Here is a 14,704-nt window from a genome sequence, read left to right on the forward strand (position 1 = left end):
AGTTCAACTTGACTTAAACTAATATGTGACTATCACCCGCTTTGCCCATTTCCACCAAGCCTCCCCACCATTCCAGTTTATGCCTTTGAAGTTATTTTTCTTGAACATCTTTCCTCCCTGTCCAGTTGGAGAATGGGACTCTCCCATTCTAGTTGTCTCTGAGTACTTTTGCAACTGTCTTCCTCCTGGTCTCTGTGGCCTCCTCCACCTAAGCCAGCAGTCTTGTTCTGTGCCACTAGACTAATTCCAGGCCCACATTTTCTTGCCATTTTCTGCTTTAGCACTTCCAGGGGATAGTGACTTTGCAATATCTGCAGCCCACACAGAAGGTTCTGGTCTGTCTCTCTTGCTCACCTAGTAAGTTTTCTGAACCTAGCATCCTGTCAGCTCCATCTAGAACACTGTCCTGCTCCTAGCAGTTCCAATCTGCTCATGCTGAAAGGCCTGACTTTTCCATTAGTTCATCTCAACTTGTGAGCTTAATCTAATTCCTCTTATAATAGGATTTTGTGAGCACCTAATAGTGCATTCCTTATCCCCCTTGCATTTCTTGGCTTGAAACATATTTTCCTAATTAGGTGGCAAGTTCCTAGGGGGCAGAGATGTTTGACAGAGATTCTTTGTACTCCTCTTTGGCACCAGCGCTAAGACTGTAAGCCATTGGGAACTGGGGAAGGAGTGGGGGCAGACTCCTGGACTTAAAAGAAATTTTTTTGGTCTTTTTAGGGCCGCTTCCGTGGCATATGGAGGTTCCCAGGCTAGGGGTTGAATCAGAGCTATAGCTGCCGGCCTACGCCTCAGACATAGCAATGTGATATCGGAACCACATCTGCGACCTATACCACAGCTCATGTCAACACTGGATCTTTAAGCCACTGAGTGAGGCCAGGGATCGAACCTGCATCCTTGTGGATACTGCTCCCACTGAGCCATGATGGGAACTCTTGGACTTTTAAATTTTTTTCTTTTTGGCCACCCTGCAGCATATGGAGTTTCCAAGCCAGGGATCAGATCTGAGCCACAGCCGTAATGATTGCTGTGGGTGACATTGGATCCTTTAATCCAGTGTGCTGGGTTGGGGATTGATTCTGTGTCCTGGTGCAGCAGAGATGCTGCCCATCCTGTTGCGCCACAGCGGGAGTGCTCTTCTGGGCTTCTAGAGGCCTCCTGGCTAGGGAAGAATCCTATAGGTTGGTTAGCGTGTTGCTTAAATGCTTAAAATTGTCTAGCCAATCTGATTTGTGGGGTCTGCCAACTTAGGATTTGGCCTACCTAGAAACCAAGCTGGTGGCTAAGGAGACACAAAGCTGTAAGGCCATGGGAGCTTCATCAAGACCAGTCTCTCTGGATGGCAGGGACTGGCAGTGAGTCTTATCAGCTGCTATTATGAATGCCTTTCCCAATTGTGGTCTCATCTTAAAGGGACAAAGAAAAATGCTGAATCTTGTACCCAGAGAGGACTTGGGTGTACTGGCAGAGTGCTGTCAAGTGTCTGTCTTTAGACCGAAAGAATTGTATGGAGGTAGGAGGCACAGTGAGTGTCCTTCTGTAACTGTCCCTGCCTTAAGTAAACAGATTTGTACTAAGCCACATGGCTAATGAGTGGCAAAGCTGGGATCTGAACCCCAGAAGACTGGAGTGAGAAAGGCAGTGGTCTGTTCCACCTGTGACTGGCCCAACCCAAAGAGCTACTAAGTTTGGAAAGCCCTCCTACCTCCTGCATGATGAGTTAAGAATTTTCTTGTTGAGCTGCTGGAGTAACGAGGAGCATGCACATCCATGATGCAGCCTTCCAGTGCTTGTGTATGCATCAGGTTTTTCCACCTTCTCTTCTGACCATGTCTTGGTCTTCCCAGCCCAGTTCGCTGCCTCTGGACACACTGATGCTTTTTGCTGGTGCTTTAGATATGGTTTGCCCAGCCAGAGAAGCCTGTAAAGGACACTCACCCAGTATACCGAGTTAACACACTTAATAGAGTTGTTAACCAACCTAGACTTCACCTCTTTTGAGAATGTGAATGTTTTATGTCCTTCTGGTTCACAAAGATTTCTGGAGAGCTGTGGTTTATTTCAGTGGAACTGGTCCTCATGTTCTTGCTCCCGTCAGCATTGAAACGGATGTCCATTCTATGCACAAGTAGTGGCCGCTTAGTGGGCAGTGTCTCAGTCTGGGGCCTCTCTGGAGTACAGCCAGCACATTTGGGCAGATGTGGTGGCCTTAGGTAGGTACTGACCATGCCCCTACTGTCCTTGTGATGAGAAATGCCTCCTTTATGTGCTTGGGAGCAGAAAGCTGTTCTTCAAGAAGTGATAGACCCCTGGAGAGCAAGGCATGTACAGGGGTAGGGCAGGAACCATACCTGAGTTCTGTCTGGTATGAAGAGCCCCAGCTTCACTTGGTGGGTTGAGGATCTGACGTTGCCTCAAGCTGCAGCGTGTGTTGCAGATGTGGCTCAGATCTGGTGTTGCCGTGACTGTAGTGAAGGCCACAGCTGCAGTTCTGATTCAACCGTAAGCCCAGGAACTTACACACACTGTGGCTATAAAGAGAAGAAAAAAAAGAGCCCGAGCAGGCACTAAGCCTTTGTTTCCCACAAAGACACCGTTCTTTGTGTGATAGATTCTCCCCTGGGAGCAGGGTCAATGGAGAGTCACAGTCAAGCAACATCTGGGAGGTTTGCAAGCTTGTCGCAAGGTAGAATCATATATGGGTAAAGCCCTGGTCTAATCTCATAAGCGTATAACCTTCAAAATGAGCTGTCAGAGACTCATCCTCATCACCTTCTCTCCTTGACTGCCTGGAAAACTCACCTGATTTATCCCATGCATCCCTGACTCTTCTGCACAGGCATCTTAGGCCATCTAATGAACATGGCCCAAATAATGAACATAGCCTGGCCCATAAAGTATAGAGTATGATTTTTTTTTTCAGTGACTTCTGGCACCAGTGTCAAGAGAACCCCTCACTTTCTTTAGCAGCCATGTAGAATACAAGTCGTCTTTGAAGGCACTGCTAGGGGGAACCCATGCATATTAGTGCAGGGTCTGGATTTCTGGTAGGGGAAAGACCCACGCTTCAGACCTGTTGATAGTGCCTGAATGCCTCCTCCAAAACTCAGTCCCCAAGAGACTGTCTCTTGATCAACAGACCACTTGGCCCAGCTACTCTCTCACCTTCTCCAAGGATATCCAAGTGATGGAAGAAAATTGATGCGCTAGTCCAAAAATTCGGCTTGCTTAGAAAAGTAAAATAGTAATATGCCGTCATTTAACAGATTATCTGAAAGAACAAACTCTCAGTGTTTGATAAAAAGGGAAAGCCTCATCATTCTGTTGAGAAGGATTAGAAAGCACCTCTTTTACAGTTTTACCTAGTAGGAACAATAGGATGACTACCACAAGCCTGATTTTGAATAGTTTATTAAAGGAAAGGTGAAGCATCAGTTTCAAATTGTACAAAAGGAAAAAAACCTCATATTGCAAATGTACAATTTACAGAATTACTAGCAAAACCAATCAAGGAGACACTGAAAATACAAAAATTCGATTGACTTCAAACTGAACTGGAAACCCATTGGAGTAGATATTAAGCCTTTCCCGTTGCGTGGTAGTCTACAGTTCTAAGCATCTGTTTTCCACATGAAACTCAAGCAAAGGATCAATCTGTGCAGGTGCCAGGGCACTTCCCGGCTTGCTCCCTGGCCAGAACCACAGGTGGATAGGGCTGGCGTGGTGGACAGTCCAGTCATTCCTGCCCCTTCACTTCCAGTGAAACTCACATTTCTGGAAGAAAGTGAGACCCCAGCCCCCCTAACTGGAGCCTAGCAATTGCTAAATTCACAGATAAAACATTTTTGGTGACCAAGATTTTTTCAGAACTGTACAAATGTTGAGAAAAGTTTGTCTGTTTACTAAAAGGATGAATAAAATATCCATTTTGCTTTTTCTACATAAAAGATAGTCATTGGCTGCACAGATTTTTTTTTTTTATGCTTTTATTTTTTGGTAAAAAGGGAAAGCCTCATCCTTCTGTTGCAGCTCCTTTAAAAACCACCCCAGAAACAGCTGTGGATGGATTGGTTTGGATATTGAGGCTTACTTTAGAAATCAGAAAGGAAGAAGCTAAGTGGGCTTTAAAAAATAACAGTAGCAGCAAGTCAAAAGTCTAAGCAGAATGTAACTCTAAACCACTGGGCTGTCTGTCCTGAAGATTCAAAATTTCCCCCAAAGAATTTTTCTTAATATGCACATTTAACACTGAAATGTAGCTGTATTTCAAGGTAAGCTTAAGAACTTCACCCTCTAAGCACAGACTTCTAGGCAGCACATACTTCTATAATTGGTAAACTTAATTCACAAAATTAGTGCATAAGGGTATTAAGTGCATGGGAAGTAGACACGGTTATGTTACACTTAAAATTACGTTTGAATGGTGAAGAAGTTCTTCATGATTATCTTTTTAAGGAAAAGGAAGTCCATGTAACTTGAATTTGGAAGGGCATGAAATAAGTGGTAAAAACAGCAAACTGATAACTTGAGAACCATTTTTGTTTTACTGAGAATACTTTATTTGCTGGTAGAAGTTGCTAAAAATGCACAGAACAAATACCAATAGAAAATGTACTGTATTTGAGTCTCCCTATTCTATATAAAATGAATGGTGTGTACAGCATCTGTTGGAAAAAATGGCTGCATGGACATTTCTTATTTTATGCCCCCTTATAAATAAAAATAAACCTTTTTATTCAAGAGTATATAAAATCTGGGAATTCATATCCATATCCACAGAGGGTGTGTGGTTTTTGGCAGAGATGCACTGTCGGAATTTCATCTTAGCTTGTCAATATTCTGCTCCTCCATGTTTCTATATTCCACAAGGTCAACCAAATCCAGTGAGCTCCAAAACACTCTTCGGCAATTAGGATGAGCTGCTTACTCATAGGTTTAATAAAAATGGTTAGCTTTTAAAACATAAAAAGGCAAAATGTTAAAACGGTTTTTAAATTGTACAACAGGAAAATAAAGTTAAAAATATTTTTTTTTTTACTCAATGCTGAGTTTTCATAAAACAGGTGTATAACAGTGTTTATCTTGTCAGCTGTTTTAAAAATTTAAAATTTCTTCCTCCCTCCAGAAAAACACACACATCTGTATTGGGATAAGTCCAATAATGGGACACAAATGATTTTTCAGGTCAGTCTTTCTGAGGTGACATTCACCAACATTCCCTTGCGTAATTTACATGCTCCTCTTCTGTCACTGCAAAAAGGGATTGACCTCAATCATTTGATTAAAAAATCAGATCACATCAAAAGTGTTTTTTCCCCCATACAAGCTATCACAGTATATAGGCCTCTAGCTCTAAATAATAGAGTTCCAGATTTGTAAATTTTCTTCAGACTTCAGAACATAGGCATTCCAAATCCCTAGGAAAAATGAAACGGTTGTTAACTTCATGCATAAATAAAACAGAAACCATAATAGAAAAGTAATAATTTAACAATTACTGAATCGTCTTCTATGATAGCTGCAGAATCAAAGAAATCTGGCCTCAGCTCAGCTCTCTCTCGCCGATTTCTTGATGGGGGCTGGAAAGAGAAGCCAGATACTTAATTTTTTCCTGAGAGTCATTAGGACAATGAACTGTGATAATCAGTTAATATTTCTAATGGTAACAAATACAAAGAACTGTTAGGATCAATTTTGAAAGGAAAAGATTCTGGATTTTACAGAACATACATTAAAAAAATATAACTGTGTAGCTTTTAATTATCACTTAGATCAAAAAAAGGCTTTCAACTTATGTGTAAATGCATAGAAGTCATTTTGGGGCATATAAACAACATACCTTTCAATCATAGAATTTTTATAAGAACTGATCAAACACTAGGTGATGAAACTTCACTAAATTCCCCAAGCAGGTAGATGGAGAGCTACTGTTGGGCAGGTTGAGGGAGATTACAGATTTGGGTGGTGTGGTCTCATTTACATTTTTTTTGTCTTTTTTGCCATTTCTTACGGAGGTTTCCAGGCTAGGGGGTTGAAGCGGAGCTGTAGCCGCTGGCCTACGCCAGAGCCACGTCTGCAACCTACACCACAGCTCTTGGCAACGCCAGATCCTTAACACACTGAGCAAGGCTAGGGATCAAACCGGCAACCTCATGGTTCTAGTCGGATTCGTTAACCACTGAGCCACGACGGGAACTCCTCATTTATATTTCTTACTAAACCTTTTCATTATGGAAAATTCAAAATACACAAAGTAGAATGTTATGGGTAAATTATGTCCCCCTAAATATGTTGAAGTCCTAATCCCTGGACCACAGAATATGACTGTATTTGGAGACAGGGTGTTTTAAAGAGGTGATTGAGGCAAAAGATCATGTGGGTGGGTTCTAATCCAATACAGTCCATGTCCTTAAACATCATGTGTTTAAGAGGAAAGATCATGTGAAGATAAAGGGAGAAGATGGCCATCTACAAGTCAAGAGTCCTCAGAATGAAATCAATTTTGCTGACACCTTGATCTCAGACTTCTAGCCTTCACAAGTGTGAGAAAGTAAATTTGTTTAAGCCACCCAGTCAATGGTAATTTTTAGCAGTCTAGCAAGTTAAAACACTAGGAAAGCAGTATGGGGAGCCCCCATGCACCCATCACCCACCTTCAACAACTGTCAAACATTTGGCCAATCTTGTTGCACTGACTCTCCTGGTCTTTTCCACACCATTTCCCCATGACTACTTCAGTGTGTATCTCTTAACACATGGAAACTTAAAACATAACTACCTTGTATTACTATTTCCAACAAAGTTGTTAATTCTAGTATCACCTTACTTAGTCCATATGCAGATTCCCTTATATTAAACATATCTTTTCACAACTAAACAACAAATAAGATCCATATTCTGCATCTGGTTGATAAGTTGGAGCAGCATATGTTGTCAGATTCCAATTTAAAATACAGGAGGCCAGATGTACATGCTATACTCAAAGATCTAGTATGAGCTCTTTTTCATGAAGGTAACAAGAAGGAATCAGTTCCTGTTATTGTCAGAATTCAAAATTTGACTGCTTTGAAAGCAGGCCTGAAAAATACAAGCTCATCCAAATGCCCGTAAGTGCTGCACTGGCCCTCTTGGTCAGTGTTCCTCCTCTGCCTCTTCTTCTCACAGAGCACTGAAAACAAAAGCACCACCTTATACCAATACCTTCACAAGTTTTAACAGAAAAAGAACATACTGAACTTCCTTACCAGGTCAATAACCATGGTGTCTTCAAATTCTTCATTCATGTCTTCTAACTGGCTCCGGGATGACATCATCACATCTTCAAAGATGGGCTCTGCATCTTCCTCCATTAGGCCCCGACTGATAAGGAGAAAGCAGTCAGCTATTCAGGCGCATAGAATTTGGAGTCCTGGTTCTTACACTGGGTCTTCTAACCAATGAAAGCACACTTTCCAATTATAACCTAGAGACTGCATTAATTTGTGTACTCACTAATTTGATACTGAACTCTAAGGTAATTAAGGAACATTCATTTGGCTCACTCAAGATTTTATCTCAACTCATCAGAAGGAAGTATTATTTAACAATATTACCAGCTAACATTTATTTAGCTATATGTCAATTTCCACAAAACTCTTTAAGTGACTGGTACTATTATTTTCTCATTCACAAATGAAGAACTGGAACCACAGAGGTTTTAGAGCTTACCTAAGGCCACACAGCTGGCAAGTGGCAACACTAGGATTTAAATGCTGAAAGCCTCCAGAGCCCAAGCCCTCCATTCCTAGCCTATGTCACATAGCATATCCTGAACTATGATTGTAACTCCTCTTCTAAGACCAAACATCAGAGAAGCCCAAGTCATGATACAAAATGGCCAGCATCATGTAGTCATCGCGCTCTTGTGACACTTGATGTTACACTTACACAGCATGTCTTACTCCAGTTCGCACTTTCATGTAGTTCATTCCTGTTCTGTCCTTGCGATTTAAGTCTTCCAATTTTGGCTGGCCTAACCAAGAGATCTGCATCTGAGGACTAAGAGAGGATACTATTATTCATCCTGTGGTAAAAGATGATGAATTTAGCTAATCAGTCCCATGCTAATGCCATAGTTTGCTGGCCTAATCCCCCATGGAGGGGGATTAGCTGGATTTATTCCACGGCCAAAGGTGAGATCATTTTACTGGCCTTTGCAGAAATGGCAGTAAACTGGAGAACCCAAAGTCCCTAAGAGAAGCTGGCTGTTAGGTGTGAAGGTAATCAGACTATATTCCCCCCCCCACCTCTTTTGGATAAAAATTACTTTGGGCTGAAGGCAATTAAACAGTAAAACACAGAAAAAGTTCTCCCTTTTCTGCCTGAAGGCAGGACATACATTTTTCTTTCTTTCTTTCCTTTTTTTTTTTTACTGGAGACATCAACCCAGAGAGGGCACCAGAGGAACCTACAACAAACCCTTTTAAAACTAATGTCTATTCTCTTGGTTAAAGAAGATGAGGACTACCTAGACTTAGATGGACTATCCCTAGTCCAAACCTGTTTGTCATTTCCTCATAAATTTACTGTTTCTTTGTCTAAGAGATTTAAATGCTTTCTGCTCTGGTCACTTCTTGAGGTCTTCCTCATTCTCTTGTGGCAGTTCCCACATACATGTAAATATTTAATAAAATTTGTATGCTTTTCTCCTATTAAACTATCTTTGTCAGTTTAATTTTCAGACCCAGCCAGGGGTCCTATGAGGGTTGAGGAAAATCTTTTCTTCCCCTATAGGTGCTTAAATTATCAGCTTTATATCCCAAATCCTTGCTAAACAAGTACACTTCTCAGACTTCTGTATCCAGCTGTTGGTCTACTTAAGAAGTGCTCCTAGCTAGACACTCAGTCCCCTAAGGGACAGGAATGATGTTGGCCTGGTGGCCCAGAGCTCTCCAGAGCTGTGAACAAGAAAGGGTAGATAACATGTTTTCTCTGTCCTTCTGAGGAGATTTGGAGTTAGGTACATGTTGGACCAAATCTTCAACTGTGCTCTGTAGTTACTGGCACATTTGCACACCTGCATAAATACGCCTCTTGGGAGTTTTACTATAATGTAAACTATAATGATGTAAACTGTAATGATTTTTGGTAGCTACTATCTGCCACATGAAGTTCTCTCGAAGCAGCTGTCTTTATATTATGCGCAGGCTACCACCTTGATTCAACCTATAAACCTATAGCAAGGAAAAGATGACAGACTGATAGGGATGAAGTAGACACAGGTAGTTTTAGAAGTCCCAGTAAAGGACCACAGATAAGGAGAGAAACTTAGGGGGCATTGGGAGATGGCTGTAAGTAAATAAATTGCTCAAAAAAGCCAGCAGAACAAGGCAGGTTTGCTTCATTAGTGCAGCCTTGAGAACTGCCTCAGGTCGTTGGGTGTGGGGATGGGATTAGGCCTACATTCATATTCAGACCAAGGGCAAGAGTTTGAGGACCACCCTTCTTTGGATTTGAATACATACCTTAAGGGATACTAAAGAGGAGCTGCTACTTCCAGAAAGGAAGAGGTAGGCTTTTCCAACCCCTACTCCCCTTGGATGATAAAACTGTAGCTCCTCAGGGCAGAGCTTTCGTGCTTGCCCTCTTGAATCTCTCACAAGTGTCCTATCCTAATAAATCTATTTCTTGCCGATCACTTTGTCTCTCACTGAATTCCTTCTGTGCTGAGACATGAAGAACCTGAACCTCAGTGAGTCCAGACACAGGGTGAGTGATTCTAATTTAAAACCTTGGGTTCGGGAGTTCCCGTCATGCCTCAGTGATTAAGGAATCTGCCTAGGAACCATGAGGTTGTGTGTTTGAACCTTGCCTCACTCGCTCAGTGGTTTAAGGATCTGGCGTTGCCATGAGCTGTGCTGTAGGTCGCAGACTCGGCTCGGATCTGGCATTGCTGGGGCTCTGGCGTAGGCCAGTGGCTACAGCTCCCATTAGACCCCGAGCCTGGAAACCTCCATATGCTGTGGGTGCGGCCTTAGAGAAAGGCAAAACAAAACAACAACAAAAAAATCCTTGGGTTCAAGTCGCAATCTGGGTTTAGGCTGGGTTCAAGTCCTGGCACATGGGTTCAAGTCCCAATCTGTGTTCTGGCTAGGTTCAGGCCATTAATCCTGTCAGTTTCAAGACCACAGCCAGGAAGCACTGACATGGTAAGGTCAGGGAAGCAAGGCAGGCTGCTCAAATTAGGAGGGCCCTGCATGATCTCCACCCCTACCCCCAGGAAGTGGAGTGGGATGCTGGTCGCAGGCAAACTACCCTCTAAGAATGCCCAGCTATGCCATGGCTGACAATGATTATTCTTTCAAGTTTGGAGAAGATAGATCCTCAAAGCGAAGATTCCCTATGAAAACCCAGGATCTGAATACCTCTAACACTGCTTCTTAACATTTTCAACCTAAATTTTTTGAGATCAAGTGAGAATTCTCTCATTCATCAGAGTAATTCACAGAATCATGCTAATATGACCAGAAACACAAGTGAGGAGCTAAGAGACCTTCAAGGTCAAATGGAAAACAACAAAGAAAAAGTTAAGGTTCTTTATAGTAAAAATCATGCCATCAACCTACCTTTGCCACAATTTTCAGAGCTGTAGTACTACAAAACATTTTAATTGCTAGTGTGGGAAAAGGTAGAAACTAATTCTCTCTTAGAGAAAGGGCAACTATTCTCAGAATTTATCACTATTTTAACAATTCTTAATCTATGAACAGTTCGAGTTTAAAACATAAACTTAACTAAGACAAAGTACTATTAATTAAACAGAAGATAAAAGTAATATACAGTCTATTTGGTGTTCAGACTAGGAACAACCTTAGCAGATACTCTTACAGGCTCTCTTGCCAAGGAAGTAAGACTGCATGTGTTCTTGGCAAATCTCTGAGAAGAAACAGACCTGCCCGGTGAATCTGCAAACTCCAAATGAAATTAGCACTTAGTGAGACACAACGCATTGAAAGATCTCTGAACTTTAAGGAACTGATAATGGCAAGTGTTTTGCAGACTTATTATGTATCTTCTAATATAAATTATTTAAACTCTATTTATGGCTTTGTTTTTTCATGAAATGACCAGTAATATGCTTGGATGAAATAATTTTTCTTACTTCAAGAGCTGAAGGTTTTATGCCAAGAAAATGATTTTTTACTACTTACTTGTGTAAAAAGTCAGGTTCAGAACCATGTTCAGACTCAGGCTCCTGAATCTGCTCTCCCATGGGCCGGCTATTCTCCCGAAGTACAGTGGAGGTGAGTTGTGGTGCCGGCAGGGGACCAGGAGTCTGAATCATGGTGTCAGTTCTGTTCAGCCACGTATTATCCAGGCTTTCATCTGTAAAATTCCAGTTCGAGTCAGAGAATGTCATGGATGAGATTAACTATGGTAGAAGTTGCAGCACAGACTTGAAGAGCAAGGCTCTGGAATAGACTGCCTAGGTGTTTGAATTCCAGTTACAACACTCTCTTGTGTGACTTTGTATAAGTTATTAAACTTCCAAAATTCCTCTTTCTCATACAGAAAATGGGGATGTTATTACCTGACCTCACTGAGTTGTAAGGATTAAATGTAACCATCAAATGTTATCATCTCTTCCAAGTTCAACCATCTCTAGAGAATTAATCCCTTGTAGGAGGTAAACAATGTGGCCAGCTAGAGACCCCCCTCCACCTTCCTTTGCTCCAGCAATAAACAGTCTATTTAATGGGTCTCATATGGCACGCAGAAGCACTTAGTTTGGCTGGCTTTTACTGAGAAATTGGCAAATCCTGTTGCACAATTAGGCACTAGTCACCAGAGAAATAACTTTTGCCAAGTCATACTTGTGGAAATGGGTTGAGGACTTACTGTTTTCATGCCTCTAAGTTCTACCTCTTCAGGAAAGCCTTCCTTGGTCACCCCACCCCCCACCCAGCCCCCAGTTACCATTCTTTTTTAGCTTCTAGAGGAAATTCCTGCTCGCTTAGGGCTTATTTATACACTGTCCTGCATTGGCAGGTGATTTGTCGTGTGTGTGTGTGTGTGTGTGTGTGTGTGTATGTATTTTATCCCTGTAATTATATTTAAGTTTCTTCACGAGACGAGGAACTATTTTTCTCTTTTTTCTGAAGATCATTTATAAAGATTTGAACAGATTAAATGATTATTTACAGCATTATTTGCACACCTAAACTAAATCCTGATAAAATACTATGTAATTATAAAGTTCTTTCTACAGAAATTCTAAATTACACTTGACCCTTGAACAATAAGGTTTGAACTGCATAAGTCCATTTATATGTGGATTTTTTCAATAAATACGTACTCCAGTATTACATGACCTGCAAGTGTCTGAAACCCCAGATGTGGAACCATGCATATGTACTGTAGAGCAATACGGATTTTCAACTGCGTAGGCGGTTAGTGCCTCTAACTCTCCTCCTACCCTATTTGTTCAAGGGTCACTGCATTTTCTTGACATAGGAAGACTCAAAAAAAGGATCACTGCTATGGCTATGTATTACCTTCTGAAGAATTTTAATCACAAAATATAGTATGACTCTCACTGTTTTTCCTCCCTAAGTTGCAGAGATGCTGGTGCATGGGAGGTTTCTCCTTTGCCATCAAGAATTCTTTCTCTCTCAGTGTATTCTCTCTAAAATATAAGTTCTGGATAGGCTTTTTTGTTCCTGGAAATACCTAACTATTGTCTGGTTAAGGTCATTCTACAGAGCTGAAGCTCAACTACTGAATTTCTTCTTAGCAAAGATATGTTTTGTTTTCTTTTATTTATGCCACTTTTCATTCAATGTTTAATTCAAAACTTTTATTCTCTGCACTTAAAATTTTATGATTATAAGAATGGCATCATTTATGTTCTTTTTTTTTGGGGGGGGGGGAACACGCTGCTCCAGAGGCACGTGGAAGTTTCCAGGCCAGGGATCAAACCCGTGCTACAGCAGTGACAATGCTGGATCCTTAACCTGATGCTCCACAAGAGCACTCCCTCATTTAGGTTCTTAATCTGGTAAGAACCATCTTTCAGCTCTCTACTACATGTCATCTTTTCCAAAAAAATCTTCCCTGATTCATGAGGTTGGTCCCTCCCTCTGAGTTCCCAGAGAATCTTTTTGGCCCATCAAAGCACTCACTATGCTGAAATGAAACTGCCTGCTTATCTGTCTCCCTTTCTATGCTATGAATTCTTTTTATTAATACCTAACCTCCAGCACCTAGCACAGTTCTTAGGAAGGTGCTTGAAGACTTGCTGAATAAATAAAGAACTCACTCTTCTTGAAAGATCCTCCTAACCCCTAATAAGATTCCTCAGTGAAAACATTTCTTGCAAAGCTTTCTCATTTTCATCCTAAGCAGATGAAACTCTGTTGCCTAAGGGTCCTGAGCATGTAAGTTTCCTTAGTTACTTGATAAATGTGAAACTGATACGGAGCAAGTTTACTTCTTTTGCAATTTAATGAGTACTAAATTAGTTTATCTAGTTCATATATGCTTCTCTTGGTCCTCAGGATAATAATACTAACTGTTCCATTAGGGGATAGATAATTGGTAAGCTACATTCTCTAAGCCTTTGTTTCTTCTGTGTAAAATCTGGGTAATAGTGTTGAACTCAGAACTGATTTATAAAATATCTAAATGGCATTTATTATGTGCCAGGAACTGACCTAAGTACTTTACAAATATTAGTCAATAAATAAGTGGTATATGCACATAAAACATATTCCTGGTACATAGCAAGGATCTGATGAATGTTGACTAATATGAATATTACATATAAGAAAAGTTGTGAGCAGAAAAAATATAGATAGATAAAAAGATGCAGGACATCCTAATAGAGGCTGTTTTAGAAGATATTTTCAAAGGAAAAGACTGGAATCATTCTTTAGAGAAAAGTTCAGGATCCTATACCATAAAGAAAGGGTTTTGTATTTTCATTCTCTGGACCAAAGAGATTCTAAGTCCCAAACCTGAAACTTGAAAGGAAATCTTTAACATAAATTCTGTAAATATTTTAAAATCTTTCTTTTCGAAAGAGAGTAGCTTAATCCACTGACTGATGCTCGGTAAGGGGCATTGCTACATGATGCTGACATTCTGACAAGAGCAGCTAACATTTATTGGATGCTACTTATGTGGCAAGCACTGTGCTAGGCACTGTGTGAGTACCAAGTGTTTTATTTGGGAGTATCTCATTTAATATTCACAGCGGCTAACAGATGGGTACTCAGATCATCCTTCATTTGATTAGCAATTGAGGCTTAGAGAGGTTAAGTAACCTGCTTAAAGGTTACACAGCTGAAAAATGAGAAAGCCAGGTCTGAATTCCAGAACTCTGAATGTAAGAGTTTGTACTCTTCATCAGTAGTTACTACTGCCTTCCCAATGATGAAAGACACATTATTTATATTCTAATTAATTTTGCTATAGACTTCAGCAAAATTTTTGAAGAGTTCCTATTTTTTAGGCAGCAGAGGTGAGAGGCTGAAAGGTAAATAAAAGTTTATAGAAAAGAAGCAATGGAGCATAATTCAGATCACTGCCACCCTCCTTGGTTTGAATAAATTTTATTATGAGAAATATGGAAATAGAGTAAGATGATTTGAGCAAATAAGCATTTTTACTTTGAGTTTTCTCCTAGTTTAAGAGTAATGCTTTGTTTTAATAAAGC

The 14,704-nt window shown here is 40.7% G+C and overlaps 2 protein-coding genes across 6 annotated transcripts in view; one reads left to right on the plus strand and one right to left on the minus strand.

Annotated features, from left to right (window-relative positions):
• The window catches only part of IL20RB (interleukin 20 receptor subunit beta), a 991,209-nt gene that overhangs the window by 333,242 nt on the left and 643,263 nt on the right, over positions 1–14,704 (plus strand). The gene's annotated exons all lie outside the window — the stretch shown is intronic.
• Positions 3,405–14,704, minus strand: part of STAG1 (STAG1 cohesin complex component) — a 420,442-nt gene continuing 409,142 nt past the window's right edge. For all 5 annotated transcript variants that reach the window (XM_084989804.1, XM_084989803.1, XM_084989805.1 and 2 more), the window contains 5 exons: positions 11,199–11,373; positions 7,936–8,046; positions 7,254–7,368; positions 5,508–5,588; positions 3,405–5,426 (listed from right to left, as the gene is read on the minus strand). In XM_084989804.1, coding sequence (XP_084845930.1) covers positions 5,403–5,426; positions 5,508–5,588; positions 7,254–7,368; positions 7,936–8,046; positions 11,199–11,373 — 506 coding nt within the window. In that variant the 3' untranslated portion in view covers positions 3,405–5,402. The remainder of the gene's footprint in view (positions 5,427–5,507; positions 5,589–7,253; positions 7,369–7,935; positions 8,047–11,198; positions 11,374–14,704) is intronic.

Source organism: Sus scrofa, chromosome 13 (assembly GCF_054392235.1).
Source record: "Sus scrofa isolate SSC_HxYL_T2T_F1_AM1 chromosome 13, Sscrofa_HxYL_maternal_Yorkshire_Landrace_v2.0, whole genome shotgun sequence".
Classification (NCBI taxonomy): Eukaryota; Metazoa; Chordata; class Mammalia; order Artiodactyla; family Suidae; genus Sus; species Sus scrofa.